Genomic DNA, 16,533 nt, shown 5'->3' with positions numbered 1-16,533 from the left:
TGGTTTAAACCTGTAACAGAACAGAAGTTCAGTGCATATAAACCAGTTTCAAAAACTGGTTTAAGATAAACCTGGTTGGATGTAGTATCAGACTTAACTGATTTGGGTCAAACCAGTTTATGAAACTTCTGCCCCAGACCCCTTACCAGTTCAAATTAAATCACAGCCCCCACAATCCCAGCATGCTTTCCAGCCCTGGGCTGGGCTGTGCTGTCTGCTCCAGAGAACAGGGTTGGGCCTGCTCCTCTGCTCTGTAGCTGGAGCAGTGAGGGCTGGCTGACAAGAGGGTGGGGGTAGGAGGCAATCCCAGCTGGAGGTGCAGCCCAGTCTGCAGGGGGGCTGCCCCCCCGGCAAACCCTGGCTGGGGTCTGGGGCCAGGGAGGGAGGGTTAAACATACCTTCCCCTGCTCAAACCTATTGCTGGCTACAACTGTGGACTACAAATCCCAGCGGCATCTGAAAGCAGAAAGAGGAAGTAATGAGCAACCCTGCAGAGTCCTGCTGCTGTAATTCTGGACTGAAAATCCCAGAGACCACAGGGGCAGCAGGAAGTGAACACACACCCAGAGAACCATGCTCTAGCACCCCCTAGCTTCTCACCTGAGCCACTGTAGGCATGTGGCTGCACTTCCTGAATCAAAGGTAAATGTGTTCACTTCTGTTTCAATTTAATTTGTGCAGTTTAGACTAACCTGCAAAGACTGAATCAATTCAGGCTTGGGCTTTTTGACTGTCTGTACCTAGCCCCAGAAGGCAGCAGAGCTTCAAACTTCCTTCTTTCTTCCCGAGAGAAGTCTCCCCCTCCCCCCTGGAGCAGCAACAGCTATCATATACAGCTTCCTGCCACTGTCGGGGACTGGGTAGGCTGTCAAAGGAGCAACCTCCCATAACTCCCCTGACTTGAGAGGATACCTTTACAGCAGGGGGGAAGGGTCTTTGCATGTATGCATGACCCATAGCACTCTATTTTTGTAATGCTAGAAAGCACTGAGGGTAGTGCTGCAAATGAACAGGTGTCCAAGGCCTTAGTCAATCATTAGTGTATATGTTAGACTGAATAATATTTCTGAATAAAATAAGCCTAATTTTGAAAGCTACACAGTAATTAACAGAAACTGTTTCCACAAGATCTGACTGGTGTACATTCAGAGAAACAGAAATAGGAAGATTATCTGCAGTAACACCATTCAGCAAATCCCAAGAATATTAGTCTCCTGATTAAAAAAGAAACAAACAAATAGACAGCAATTCAACTGAGTTATGTTTGCGGACAGCAGAAAAGAAAGGACCATATAGTTATCTCAAAGGTTTCTTTAGGACACTCTAGGACACTACAGTCTTGACAGTTTTGGGGGTTGTTTTTGGGTTTTTTGGGAAAGAGATGTTACATATGATTTTAAAAATCCTTTATTCAATACACAATGATTAAGGGATTTCAACCATTCAGACTGCTTTTATTTTCTTCTTTGGAATATCTGACCAAGAGGGGCCTAGTGTTTCATATACGGATATCAAGAGGCTTTCATACCCAATAGAAACATTGCAACTGAAATAAACACAGGGCTTGTGCCAGGTGGCATTTGGGGGGGGAATCACTGCATATGGAGCAGGAAGTTGGAACTGACTGTGTACCAGCTGTTTCAAAGTTCTTTTTGTTTTTTCAGAGCTGTTTGTTCAAGAGCTAATCTGCCCATAAAGAAACAAAGACTGAGTAATTCAGGCACATTTTAAGTATGATTTTCACTTAGAGTCAGGACAGCGGAAGAAGTTACAGGGTCTATGCCCAAAGTGAGGAAAACAATACCAAAAAAGGGCTGGTTAAAAAGAAGCTAAGTAGTAGCTTTCCTTAATGCAAGTTGAAACTGAACCTTAAGACAGGTTAGAAAAGCGTAGAAAATCATGCGTCAAAAGATTTGCATGGTTTATTTCCCTCTCTCTGCTCAAGGAAGCCTGGGACATGTTCTGCACTTTGGATCTGTTATCTAATTGCTCAAACCAGGTTTTAAAAATATGGTCTCCTCAATTAATAAAGAAGTGACTTGGGAGGGGTGCTCCATATTCACTTCAGCAGCACCAAATTTTACTTACAGCAGATTTTAACTAAAATACTGCTGAGCTATTTTATAATTTTTTCTTGTTTGCCCCAGAAATAAATCTGATCAATTTAAGGCTCCCATTCACAGATGGCTACTCCAAAGACAGCAGTTTTTGTGATAGAAATTTAAAGTAGAGTTTTCATTGGTTTGGGTGGGGGGTTGCTATATTGCCTACATGAAGAAGGATGGTGCTGACTCACTGCTCTGTCTGATGGAATTGCCTCTTAAGGAACTCGATTGATGTGTGTGGAAAATTGGATAAGAGTGATGAAAGCTCTACCCACACAAGTGCCAAGGTGGGCAGAGTCTATTTGTATGCGATAATGTTCTGTGCCAGTGGAGAATGGGAGTTGAAAAAATAAGCCTGACAAGGCCCTTGCAACACTTTGGATGCAGACTTCTTATGCTTCTGTGACCTTCTGTTTGTTGTAGCAAATAACAGTACACAGACCCACACTTGAAGACTACTCAGTATATAAAGCTGGTTCAGAATGAAGTGGCCTATTATGTGCTGTCAGCTGAAGGAACACATTACATCAATTCCTTGACTCTTCTGGTCATTTCTGAGTGAGATTCAAGATACTGTGTTTAGTCTACAAACTCCTAAATCGGGGTGGGCAGTTATTTTGGGTGGAGGACCACTTACTGAGTTTTGGCGAGCTGCTGAGGGCCTCATGGGTAGCCCCACCCCTTGACACTTCCCCTGCTCCCAGCCACCATATTGGGACCAGAAGTCCTTCCCCCACTCCCTGAGCTTTGCCACCAGAAGTCCCTCCCCTTGACCCAGAAGTACTCCTTTTGGGAGGAAGAGGGCTGCAAGCTTGAAACCAGAAAACAAACAAATCATATACAAAAAAACAACTACTATAACTTCCTTTAATTTTATTTAAAAATATTTTGTACTGATTTATGTGTTTATGAAGTGTATCTAGAGGTGACTGCATAATAGTCCTACTGCATGGTGTGTCTGAGCAGTAAGTGGGTGTATGTGGTGGGGTGTGGGGTATGTGGTTGGGGTGGAGGCTGTGGGAGGGTGTGGGGTATGTGGTTGGGGTGGAGGCTGTGGGAGGGTGTGGGGTTATGGTGGGTGGGGTGGGAGAGAGAGAGATGGGGCTGGGCTGCCAGCTCCATCGTGTGCGGCACTAGCAGACTGCATATGAGCCTCACATGATGCAGCCAAGCAGAACCCATGCCCAGTCTCTGGACTCCTGCTGCCCCACCTTGGGTCCCTAGCTGCCACCTACCACCCCTGTTTCCCTGCATTCCCTTCTGCATGCTTGCCCACCGCTCCCCCCACCATTCCCTGCAGCCCCTGCCACTTGCCATGCCACTCCCTGCAGCCCCACCACTTCTTATGCCACTCCCCATAGGCCCCACCACTCCCTGTGGGACCCGCTACTCATTATCTGTAGAGACATTTCTGAGATTCTTTTTCTACTCTCCCTATATCTCCGGCAAGTTCTCTCCCCACTATTGTACTGAACTGTACATGAATAGGAACTACTCAAGATGATTACTGTTTCACTGTCTATCAGATTTAGGCAAGAACAAGGGAGGACAGATGGAATTAAACAACCAACTCAGGTTCAGACCCGAGAAAAAAAGCATTTTAATCTAGTAGATTAAAACTAGTAGATTTTTAATCTACTAGATTAAAATTTGAGCCACAAAAATGTGGTTCGAGTGGCTTCCCTCTAAGGGACAGACATTGTGAATTCTGGAAATTAAAGATAAAAGATAATATAACACAGCTAATAGGTCTGCAAGGTGCTTTCTTCTCTTCATTTTAAAAGACCCACTGCAAAAGGAGTAGCAGGCTGAGGAAGTTTTCTCCCTCTAGATATAGGATTGTCTCCTTCATTGCATCCTTTGCTGACTTCATTTATTTTAGACTATAAGCTTAAGGGAAGGAATCATGCCTGGGTTTGTGCTTATTTGCGTGGCTCAGCACACTGTGGACTCTTGCCAAAAACAAAAATAAGCATAACCAAATGGCAGCCTAAAATACCTAAACATTTCCTTCTTTTCTTCAACCTTTTGGGCTACCTTTGCAGTCATTTTTTTTCCCTCTTACTCCTACTCGCCCCCCACATCATATCTAAACACGTGAAATTTTTCTATGCCACCACAACTTTGTTTTAAATTGAAATGATTATCTAATCTTATGCAGATTGATGTTTATTTGAATATTTTTTTCAAAATATTCTCTTTTAGAACAGGGCTAGTTTTAACAAAGCTGTTGTCCTGTTCTTCAAAATGCTGTTTTGGTAAACAAAAAAAAAAAAATGCTCTGAGGCATCAAGTATAGTTCAATAATGGCACCTGCATACCGCAAGCTCTTAGCATTGAAACACTCTTCAGACAGAAGAGAGAGCAACCTACCTCACAAGCTATCTGTCATGAGCTACTGTTGGATGATAAACTAACACATCCAAGCCTTCCTCTGCAATTGATTGCAAACTGCATAGGCAAATGCTGCACACACAAAATGACCTTGAACATTAGCATTAGTGTTACTTGAATATGTGTCTTAATATACATTAAGTTATAATGACTTTTTCACATATTATTTGTTAAAGAGCTTTGAAGCATGAGCATTGTCAACATATTTCTAATAATGTTTACATTTGATACTTCAAAACAGCATGAATTCAAATGAAAATATTTGCTGCAAGAGCTGAAAGTGTCTTTTGATGATGCAAATCTGTTGTTAAATGTCATTGTGAAAGGACTGGGTGAAGGAATTCATTATACTGTATATAAACACTGTAAGACTGCAATAACACACAATAAAAAGAGAAAACTCAGACTATATAAAAATATACAGAATGGGGGAAAAAAACGGTGGACTTTAAAATAGCTTCTAATGACCTGAATCAAGATTTAAATGGTGCTTGAGTAAAGGAGGGAGAAGAATAAGTCAGAAGAGGGAGCTCCTGCCATCCCACTCCAGAGATACTAGTGTACACTTAATAACCTTTGTTTCCTTTTTTTTTCCTCTAAAAGACCTATGAAAATATCTATTTTATTTTGGTTTTCTGAGTTCTTTCTCTGAGAATTCAGATAGCTATATCTAGCACTTATCATTGTTTTCTTTCTGCTTCAAACAAGGGTTTTTCAAACCAGGAATAGATATAAAAAAAAACTTGACCCTGGATATTCAAATCTATTTCTTAAACCCCCTCCATTATAAGGCTTGAATGAATCTAAACTAAATCCACTTAAGTCAGCATAGTCCCTTTACTTGTCTACTTCATACTAGTTGAGAATCTAGCCCCTGTTGCTCCTATGCAGCCAACCTGCAGTTGCTAACCCCAGAAGAGGAGATAGATAATGTGGCCTCTGTGCTCTCCTGGATATATTTTGGGCCAGAGGATCCACATAACTCATTTTGTCATTGATTTTCATGTTCCCATGTAGAGGGCAGCTCTAAGTCTTTCCCACTGTCTAACCCCAGAATAAAGATGGAATATAGCATCTCCATGCATTTCAGATGTTGTGTACTGACAAAGGGGAGCTGAAATGTGACCCTGCATGTCGTATGTTATGATAACTGGTATCTTTCTTTTGCCCCTTCCTGAATCCCCCTTTTGTTACTCACCGGTACTGCTCTGGATGGTCCTCACAGTAGTGGTTGTGCGTGGAGGAGATGAGGACCTTAACGACACACATTCATCATCCTGGGAACAGCCCTTCTCGATTGCTCTCACATAGCTGTGGCTCCTCATGCGGAAGCAGCCTGGCATTGGCAGATCCAGGGCCTCCACTGCCTGAGATTCTAGTTCACTGAACACCGATTCACAGACTGATTCAAATTGACCATTTACTTCCATCTCACTCACCTGGAGGCAAAACACAGGCAGTTTAATTATATCTCGTAGATCCATCCTATTTCCACATTAAAAAAACAAACAAACCCCCAAATTGGTGCAATACCTATAATCCCAATTAAGGGATGCTTTGAAAATGAAAAGCAATTACACATCACAGAATTTTTATTTTTTTTATAAAATAAAAGCAAATAAAAAACTTACCTACTTAGATAGAATACTGAGTTATGGATGCTAAAACCTCAGTTCCAAACTCATCTGGGCCAACAATAGGGATTAAACCTGAAGCCTTGGATAGAGCCTCTACTACTGGAATTAAAGGACTGACTACCCTGGCTAACAGCCAGAACAGACTCATTTACCTTTGTTCTGGGGTTGTTAGATGATAATGATAACTTGTAACCTGGGTTACATTAAAAAGCACAAGGCTATGCTGCATATCTTACAAACTGGGCAACCCGTGTTTCTACACTCAAGAGTGAGCCCTAAACTGGGCCTTACTGAATTATAGTAATCCCCAGAGGCATAACAGGTCAGCAGCCTGGCACAGGGTAGCACCAGCTCCCAGTGGTGTGGTGGCAGCACCTGTTTTTGCACTGTCCCCCAGCTGGCAACACCTGGGGCTACTGTCCCAGTCACCCTGCTCAGTTACACTGTTGATAATCATCACAGGAAAAAATATACCCTAAACTGTAATATGTAGAAGTATTCATTTTTTTTCAGGAATTCAGCAGGTGCAGGGAAGATCAGAAGTGCTTAGTGTGGTCTGTGAGAGTACAACCCATTCTATACCGGGCTGAATGCTAAGAAAGAAAAGTTTAGGCTACGCGTCAGGGAATATTTTTGTATAGTGAAATCCATTAGGATGTGAAATCATTTCCAAAGGGAAGTAAGGGGGATTGCTTAGAAAAAAACAGTGGATAAACCCTGCTGTAAAGAACAACCCTAACTGGCAGACAATAGCTTAAATTGCCAAACAAGTATCTCACACTTAATTGCTCTAATTTTTTTTTTGCCTATTTTTATTGATATAGGGACCTAATTTTTCTGACCTTTTTTCTAAGCTTAAGCTATTAAACTAACCAACCAGTCTTGTATAGAATTGTATCCCAAGCTTAACATGTTGGGGTGCTGTCTTCTTTTGGCTTTCTTCAAATTGAGTTTTTGAGGCGCCATGGACTTCACAGCATGTAATGAGCAGGTTGCACTGTTGAGAAAGTAATGCCCAAACACAGCAATCCCTGAGCATTGGAGCCTCCATCCAGAATGGAAGTCACTTTTCTAGTCCATTTTCTTCACTCGCAAGGACTCAAGGATAAAGTTAACTTATTTTTTGACTTCCTACTGATGTCAGTGAGGCCATTATTTCATTCTGTAAGTCTGAAGCCCTATACTTTTGAAATATCTTGATGTTTACTTACCTTAACAAATAACCTACAGTATTTTTACTTTATTATATACTTTATAAGTTTGCTAATAGTTGATTCAAATCTAAAAAATGAATGGTAGCTAGAGAGACGTAACAGTAGGTTGATTCCAAAAGCATACTGTATACAAGACTAGGCTACATCACTGTGCCAAAACTTGTAATTTCCAAAGCACCAAGTTACATGATGTTTATCTTGCAGACTATATATAGCATACATTTTTCTTCAGGAAAATGAGACACATTTTTGTAACTAGCATCTGAACCATACACGTGTGTCAAGGCCATTACTTTATAGTTTTTCAAGTTAAAAAATGTTAGTAAAAATGGAATTAATAAACCTTCTTAAAATTGTCTATTAAAGTCCACTTCAGAATGACGTTTGTGGAATACAAAAGAACAGTGGTCTTTGTTTTTTTCTCCGCAAACCGTTTGTTTCCATACTTCAAAGGAAAACTGGAAGTCTTTACTTGCTAACATTAGGATTCCAACGCCTACATTTTTAGAAGCCTATATTTGGGTGCCAAACATGAAACCCTTTAAAGTGATCAGAGTATCAAACAGTACTGAGCACATACTTTCATGTTGTGTAATCAGAATCAGTAGTCAATTTTAAAAATTTAGATTTGATGTTACAAAACATTATACTTCACCGAAAGTATAGATACATACATGTCATTATTTATTTATTTTGAATGCATAATTAGTAGCAGATCTGGTTTACTTTCAACAGTAGTGAGAATGATAGGACTACATACATTGCATAAATATTTAAATTGGCTAGGGACTAAGTTTGATCTTGTTTTCTTAACTGTGCATGCATATCACTAACCTGACTGATGGTACTCATGGCTCTCATGTAGCTCTCATTCCGGGAACGGAATTTGGGAGAAGTAAGCAGACCTGCAGGGTCTAGACTGTCCAAACTCCTATTGATAGAGACTTCACTCACAGCCCTCAAGTAACTGTGGCTCCGGATCTGAAGCTTTGGAGAATGTTCACTGGATATCCTTGAAGGAAACAGCAGGAAAGAAACAATTAATCAAGTCCATGTTGCAACTGAGAATGCTAATTAACAGTTCAGTTGAAAGACATTTAAATTAGTTAGAAAAACTCAAATCAGACTATATAATCCTTAGCCATTTGTAAATTCAATATAGTAAATTCAGTATTAAATTCAGGAAATGGTTCACTTCCAGGTCACTTTCTCGAACTTACTTCCTTTCTTGTCTTACTACAAGCTTAGCGTTCATAATAACACAATCTTCATGATATTTATTGGAGTTCAAAGCAAAAGGTCATGATGCGATGACAACAGTAAAATTTAGCCTCATGGGAAACATGGCAAGTAGTGCAATGTATGTGATTCTTAAGGCAATTAGAATGAGATTAATATTGCTTGCTTTAAAAGTAAACTGCCGAAAGATACAAAGTCCATTATTAAAACAGTGGTAAAGACATGTAGGTGTGTACAATCAAAGAAACAGCTGTCTAAGACATAATATCCTCAACCAATAATATTACAACAACCATCAACAGAATACATGAGAAGGCACAGAAAGCAGTGGCAAAGAAAAAGACCTAGTGGAAAACCATTGGGTGTTTATACACTTGTTCTGGGAGGTGTGTGTGGGGGGGAGTGGAGCCGCACTAATTAAAAGCACCCGGAGCATCACATGTATCAGTGTACCTGTGCTGAAAAATAGTAGTGGGGCCGTTTGAACTAAAGCTCATCAAACAAGCTTTAGTTTAAAGCATCCCACTGCCATTTTTCAGTGTGGGGACGTTGATACATGTGATGCTCAGGGCTAGATTAATGCATGCGCAAACTAGGCACATGCCTAGGGCCCTGAGCTTCAGGGGCCTGGCCTTCCCTCTGCCGTGGTGATGAGAATGGCCCCATCCACCTCCTTTCCCTTCCCTTCCCTTTCCTTCCCTTCCCTTCCCTTCCCTGCCCTTTGCCAGCCTTGCTGCTGCCACAGCTTATTCCTACCAGCGGGGCTCTGAGCCCCACTCCCCATGGGTGGCAGTGCTGGGGGGAGGAGGGGGCTTCAACTGGCCTGGACCCCAAAAGTTTGTTTGCCTAGGGCCCACTAGAAGGTTAATCCAGCCCTGGTGATGTTGGAGGCTGCCAGAGTGCATTAATTTCCACACTCCAGCAGACTCAATTAACTGCAATTACAGCGCGTTGGAGCAGGCTCCCTGCATGTGTATAGGAGCCCATAAAGTTGACAGGTTCATCATGCACACAGCTACTGAGCATGCTTTACTTCTACTGAAAACAGCAGGAAGGCGTTTTAGGGGCTGATTTCCTTTAGGGTTTTGTCTCTTGAAGAGACAAAGGTAATTAAGGGTAAATGTAATATCAAGTAAATCAATCATCTGTACCACACAAACAAAATGTGATCAGAGTCATAAAACAGCCTAACTGTAACCCAATAGGCTCTCACTCCAACAACTTCTTGCCACACTGGTGCAAACAGTATATTTTAGTTTGGATAGTGACAGAAGCTGCAGGTTGAAGGCATTTTTAATGTTGGATGGATATTTATCATTTGCAGAAAACATACTAAGTACCTTGTAAATGATCTTTCATTTAAAATCTGAAGTGTAAAAAAGTCCATTTCTGTTTCTCAAACTAACATGAACATGACATTAGAAAATGGAGATGTGTCTAGAAACAATGTATCTGAAAGACCTCTTTTAGCATGGGGTCAGAAAGACTGATCATTAATCCATTTTTTTAACTGACATGTTATTTGACTCAGACTAGTAATATTGTCCTGACAAGTGAAAACACTTTATCTGCATTTTGGTGTCAGTAGGGACTCCGACTGCAATTTCAGAAATATGTAACAATGAAAAGTTATTTTTGTTTTATTGGACAAACACGCATTTAAATTGGTTTCAGAGATGCTATTTTGGAGGTCAAATGGGGTTCTGCAACTTGTTTGATGTTTTGTTTGAGCTTGAAAGGAAAGGAAACTTACTATAATTTCCAGATTGCCTTTAGCAATGATGGATATAAATACTTTCAAAGCCAAATTTTGTAAATGTTAAGTTTATAAATGTAATTAATTCTTGATATTTTTCTTTTTTAAAAGTATAGTTCATTTAGAGATAATTTTCCTTTTAAGTCAACTGTAGCTCTCTTTGTGGTTTCATTTTCAAAGGAAAACATGTATTTACTTATTAAAAAAATTGTTATCTGTTGCAGCACCTCTGAAACTATTTTAAACAGGTTTTTCTCCTGTATAACGAAGATGAGTTTTCACTGTTATATTCCAATATATTTCTGAAATATTTCTGGCTGTACTTTAAGGAGGCTCTTTTAAGGGTGCAGGAGCAAGCTATCCTGATGTGATGGAACAGTGGGAACAGGAGGCCAGCCTGGTTAGACAGTTTTGAAACTCAAAAATTAATCCTATAAAAAGTGGAAACTTGGTCATTGTACTAGGGAAGAGTATTGCACAGGCATGCAGGGAGGAAATTAGGAAAGTCAAGGCATAATTTGAGATACAGCTGGCAAGGGACATAAAAGGCAATAAAAAGGGAGTCTACAAGAATGTGAAGAGCAGGAAAAAGACTAGAGAAACCATAGATTCCATGCGGAATGCAGAAAGAAATCTAGTTATAGATGCAGAGAAGGCTGAATTATTTAATGCCTTTTTTACTTCAGTCTTCACAAATAGAGGCAGCTATCGGATGATGAGTGCAGTTGGCGGCAAAGATAGGGAGAGACACAAACAGCCTACAGTAATGGCAGAACAGGTTAGGAATTACTCAGAGAAGATAGATGATTTCAACATGGCAGGGCTGGATGGGATATGCCTTAGGGTGCTGAAGGAACTGGCTGAGGTCATTTTCAAGCCATTGGTTATCCTCCCTGAGAACTTCTGGAGGTCAGGTTGAGGTCCTAGATGATGGGAAAAGGACAAATACAGTGCCCATCTTTAAGAAAGGGAAGTAGGAGGATCCAGGGATCTACAGACCTATCAGCTGGATGTTGATACATGGAAAGATCATGGAGAAGGTACTTAAGGAATCTACTGTGAAGTACCTAGAGGAGATCAGGAACAGCCAGCATGTATTCACCAGCAGAAAGTCATGCCTGACCAACCTGATTTTATTTGATAAGATGGCAGGCTCTGTGGATGTGGGGAGAGCAGCGGCTGAGATATATCTTGACTTTAGCAAGACTTTTGACAGTCTCTCACAACATTCTCATTAACAAGCTAAGGAAACACAGTCTAGATTAGAGGTTGGCACCCTATGACCTACATCCACTGCTCTCTCCCAATTCATAAAGCCCATTACCTGCCATAGAAAGAAATTAGGTCAGTGAAGCATGACTGGCTCTTGACAAATCTATGTTGGCTGTTTCTGATCATCTTATTATGCTCTAGGTGCTTAGAAACAGAGATCATGATGATACAAATCATAACTATTCTGGGTATCAAGGTTATTTTGACTAGCCAGTCATTGCATGGGTGCTTTTTGTCTCCTTTCTTAAAGGTGGGCGGGTTGGATCTAGGGTAGGGGCAGGTAATGCTACCACTTACCTCCACTTTTCTCCTGCTGCTGAATTTAGTGGGAGGCAAGACAGTATATGGGATGAAGGGGGTAAGCAGAAGTGGCATTTACCACCTGGGTTCCAGAGTTGTACCAGTGCAAACTCAGGCAGCAGCTGCACTGATGAGAGAATAAGCTCAGAGAGTTCAGAGAGCACTGTATAGCTGGAGCAGGCTACATAGCCACATACCCTGTACCTTCCCCTGGATCCACCCATGAAGATGGGTACTATATTTGCTCTTTTCTAGTCATTTGGGAACTCACTTAACTTCCACGGCTAGGGACAGACATTCAAAAAGCCTGAGCTTGAATTGATTCAATCCTTGCAGGTTAGTCTAACCTGGCTATGCTAAATCAGTTTGTAACTGTACAGACACCTCAGACATGCAGTGTACTGTAATTGCAGTGGCTCAGGCTAGAAGCTGGAGTACTCTAGAGAAGCCCTCCCTCCCTTTCACAGTGCTGAACTAAGGGGGCAGTGGCCAGGCCCCAGCAGGATGCTCTGTTTAGAGAGGGGCTCCCCCCTCTCCTGACCAGCCCAGCAGGGAATTGATAACACAGTGTCTATCACCCTATTGAGAAAACAACAGAGGGAAATTACCAGCTACCTGTTGATTCTGCCTTTTTCCCATCTGCTAATACACAGACATCTCTCCCCAGAGGGGAGCAGGAAATTCCTCCTTAGCAGGGAGTGGTGAGGGGGAAGACAAGGAGCAGCCTACAGTCTCTGCCAGAGCTGCAGTCAGGGAGCAGAGGGGTGGAGCCAGCCCTGCAGTGGAGCACAAAGCCTGCCCAGCCCAGAGAGCATGCCAGGATGCTGGGAAAGTCTGGTTTAACTTAAAACAGCAAGCAGTCTGGGGCAGACATTACATACACTCATTTGAGCCCAATCAGTTAAATCTGATACTACATTCAACTAGGTTTATCTCAAACTGGTTTCAGCATATATATATATATATATATATATCACCTGTATGAGGTACGAGTGGTATTAGACCACTGATACAGATGTAAATGTAAGACACAAAAAAATAAAGTTTGACTCTACCATTTTTGTTTAGACTGTAATATGTTGCTCCATACTGGGTGCATCTACACATGCCCCGATTATGCAGTTGGTACTGTGCAGTCATTTAGTACTTGCTTTAGTCATTTGGTACTTGAATTTGTTTTAGCAAGTACTAAATGACTGCTCAGTATCTGCCAGTACTCTGTGGTCCCAGTGGTGCACAGGTTATTTTCGACTACCGTGCAGTACATTGTTGCTACCGCGCAGTTGTGGTGGCATCATGGTTAGTACCTGTTGATGCTACACCGCTGTAGTGATGAGCTACATGCTGTAGCTCATCATTACGGTGACGTAGTGTCTTGTAGTGTCTCGTGTAGATGTGCCCAAAAGTAAATGTGGGAGAATCTAATCCTAGAATCTAGCTATCTTACTCTTGAATAAAACAGGACTAACTGCCTGTACAGACAATTGGTTTTTTGAGAGATATTATCCTTAGAGCTACTTCATACAGATTCACAGAAGTTTAAGGCTGGAAGGGACCTCATGAGATCATCGGGTCACTCTGGTTATTCCCAAGTTATTTTTCTCTGAGTGGTTTCTTTTATTCTGAGAAAAAAATTATGAATATCTGTACACTTATGTTTTCTCCTGAGAGAGCAGGGATTCTCTTAGGAGACACTGAACTTCTGCTCATACCACAGTTTAGCTCCTACTTAATGGGATAGGCTCAGGCACACACAAGAGTTACCATGCAGAAGCTGATGAGCAGTAAATTCTCCCTCCCATTTTTAATTAAGTATAATTTGGTTGTGTATCCATGATTTAATTCTAGTACATAAATCCAGAATCAGGGAAACCTTTGGACACCATCTTGTTATTTATGTTCTGTACATTTTGGTCAGACCTAACTTGACTATCTAGTATTATTCAAATGTAAATGTGTTCAAAATATATTAGAACAGTGATTCTCAACCAGTGGGCCGCAGCCTCTGATATCCTTTCAAGGGTACTGTAGGGTGCCATACAACATTATTATTGTTAGGTGTGCAAACATAATACCCCAGGTAAACCCAGAGATTTCAAATAGAAATTCACAGTGTTTAAAATATTCAGACTTTTTGTGATCTTTCTGAGTTCTCACCAACAGAAGAATCACTCTATTATTTTTCTGTGGTCAAAAACTGAGTGAAAATAAAGAGCAGACATTTTCCGAGGGATGCTTCAAAACTAAGGAGGATGCATTGAGTCTAAAAAGCTTGGGAACCACCGTGTTAGAGGAACTGTATCTGAATGGAATACTTCTGAATGATTTTAGGGTGAGATCCTATGACTTTAGGTGAAAATGTGACAGGCTAGAAAAATTTGACTTCAAGTATTTACAAAGAGCGGGCAAGTTGCATAGTAGGAATACTTCCATTTTATTTATGAGGAAGAATGGATAATATTGTACTTTCAGTCCCTAGGGAAAATATCATTTTATTATACTTTATTTTAGATGAAAAAGGAAAAGATATTCCAGCAATGCTTGACTTCAGTCCTAAAGGCCTGGCTCAAAGAAGAAACTGCCACATGAAAAAGAAATAAATCCTAGAGAACATATATTTTTTTGTGAAACCTCAATGTTCAGATTTATAGCCCAACATTCAATGTCAAATCAAAAGGCAACCTTGACATGTCACTATAAAGCATGATAGGTGATCAAGGTAAATATAAAATGGAGGTGAGTCCAGAAATATGCAATGAATACTCCCAGGTTGTGATGGTACTGTGTATAGATAGCCAGGTTGTGAAGAACATTCATCATAGCAGTATGCAACCATCAATCCTTCTAGGTCATGGTACATATATGAGAGGTTACCAGGACCTTCAAAACATAGACGTAGGCAGGAGCATGGAGGAGTGGAGACCTTCCATCCCATTGACCATTGAGATAGAATCCAAAGGCCAGACGGAGTCCAGACATTCGGTATCTCAATGGCTGCAGTTATACACATGTCCAGAAATCAAACCGAGGTCTCCCATGCAGCAGAGAAGGATTCTGCCGCTGAAGCACAACGGCAGGTTATCCAGCAAAAAAATACGCTTTAATTCATTAAAAAAATATTTGCCTCTTATTAGTTAGCTATCCCAGGATAATTCTTTTCTAGGCAATCACTGATAGAATAGTTCCTATAGGATTAATTATTTCTACACTGAAAACCCTGCTTCCAAGCCTGGCCGGTGTTAGAATCCAGAACATATTTACATTTCATACTATGTACATTTAAGTTTTGCTTAAAGGTAAAGTAATTAATGGCAGTTTGATGCTAACTGAAAACTGAAGGACATCAACAAAGAATTCAAGTTATGATGTGAATTACCAAATGGGGGTAATTTTATTGCTTTTGCATTTACATTATGTAATACTGACTTTTCTTAGAATCTTCCTGTCCATTTTATTTAAAATAATGAGCTTGTCTTGATAGGAATTTCCTACCTTGAAGATAAAATCTCTGTACCAGTCCTAGTACAGTTGCTATGGAGCCAGTCAGGAGAAAGCAAAACAGAAACTTGCATATAACCAGGAAAGCTGAGCAGAAATACAACAGGAATAAGACCAAGATGGCATCCATTTCTCTTTCGATTATAAAAGTCTCCATTAATCAGTCTAGCTACATGGACCAATGAGCATGCATCCTGATAACCAAGGGAAGAGTTATTAATTTCTTAACCCTTGGTAGCTTGTTAAGGTGGACCACGCGTCACACAGAGACAGGGTGAAAAGCAGTGGACACTGTGGTATATCTTTTTATATATGTCGGCCTGCCTGATTTTTTTGTTTATCAAAAAGGCTAATGACGATGTCAGAGAATTAATCCATGATTTAGCTTACTTAAATGCTATGCAGCCTGTGGCGCACAATTAAATGCCACACAGCTGCCATAGCCGTGTCTATCTCTAGCTGGTAAAATATGCTGCTTCTCGTGTGAACAATGGAGTTCTGCCAAGGAGTCTGTTTGGCAGAGATCAAAAAGACTTTGATCAACATTTTATTTTTGTAAAAACTTTTTAAAAGCCCCATTTCCTTTAAAGTCATTTGTGTCTGACTGGTCATGGAGTTCAGTGCTGATCAGCCCCAGAATCAGGCTAGAAACATATTTCTATGATTACCTGTGTTCTCTGTTCCCCAAACAGAGAACTTATGAAGTCCTTGTTTCAGAGGCCATGCTGTAAAGATCAAGGGACAAATTCAGTGGTATTATCAGTCCTTGATTTTGGTGCCACCATCAAATTCATGTCTTGTCATAGCAGGCAGTATTTTAGTATAGGCTATCTCAGAAAACCCTCAAGCACTGAACAAACAAGCTACCTATAAGGAACCTTTCACCCTTCAGAAGAATGCAGCCCTTAGTGAAATGTGACTTCTGTTTAACAGCAAAAGACAGGAAGTGAGAAAGAGTACTTTTGTTTCAAAGAAATTGAGGAAAGACTCTAGACAGGCATACCACAGTTTATTAATTAAAAGTCTGGCACAGATACTGAGATCGGGAATTCTGTTTTTACCAAAAAGGATGTATTGATCAGGTCATTTTATATACTAGCAAATATGTTAAACAATAA

General features: G+C 40.7%; 1 protein-coding gene across 6 annotated transcripts in view; it reads right to left on the bottom strand.

Moving 5' to 3' along the window:
- The window catches only part of DLGAP1 (DLG associated protein 1), a 698,746-nt gene that overhangs the window by 140,230 nt on the left and 541,983 nt on the right, over positions 1-16,533 (bottom strand). For all 6 annotated transcript variants that reach the window (XM_090039737.1, XM_090039733.1, XM_090039735.1 and 3 more), the window contains 2 exons: positions 8,185-8,362; positions 5,698-5,938 (listed from right to left, as the gene is read on the bottom strand). In XM_090039737.1, the coding sequence (XP_089895863.1) occupies positions 5,698-5,938; positions 8,185-8,362 (419 nt within the window). The remainder of the gene's footprint in view (positions 1-5,697; positions 5,939-8,184; positions 8,363-16,533) is intronic.

Source organism: Crocodylus siamensis, chromosome 3 (assembly GCF_052110815.1).
Source record: "Crocodylus siamensis isolate JL-2025a chromosome 3, ASM5211081v1, whole genome shotgun sequence".
In the NCBI taxonomy this organism is placed as follows: domain Eukaryota; kingdom Metazoa; phylum Chordata; order Crocodylia; family Crocodylidae; genus Crocodylus; species Crocodylus siamensis.
Note: the sequence above shows the minus strand (reverse complement) of the source record. Positions and strands in the feature narration are given on the sequence as shown.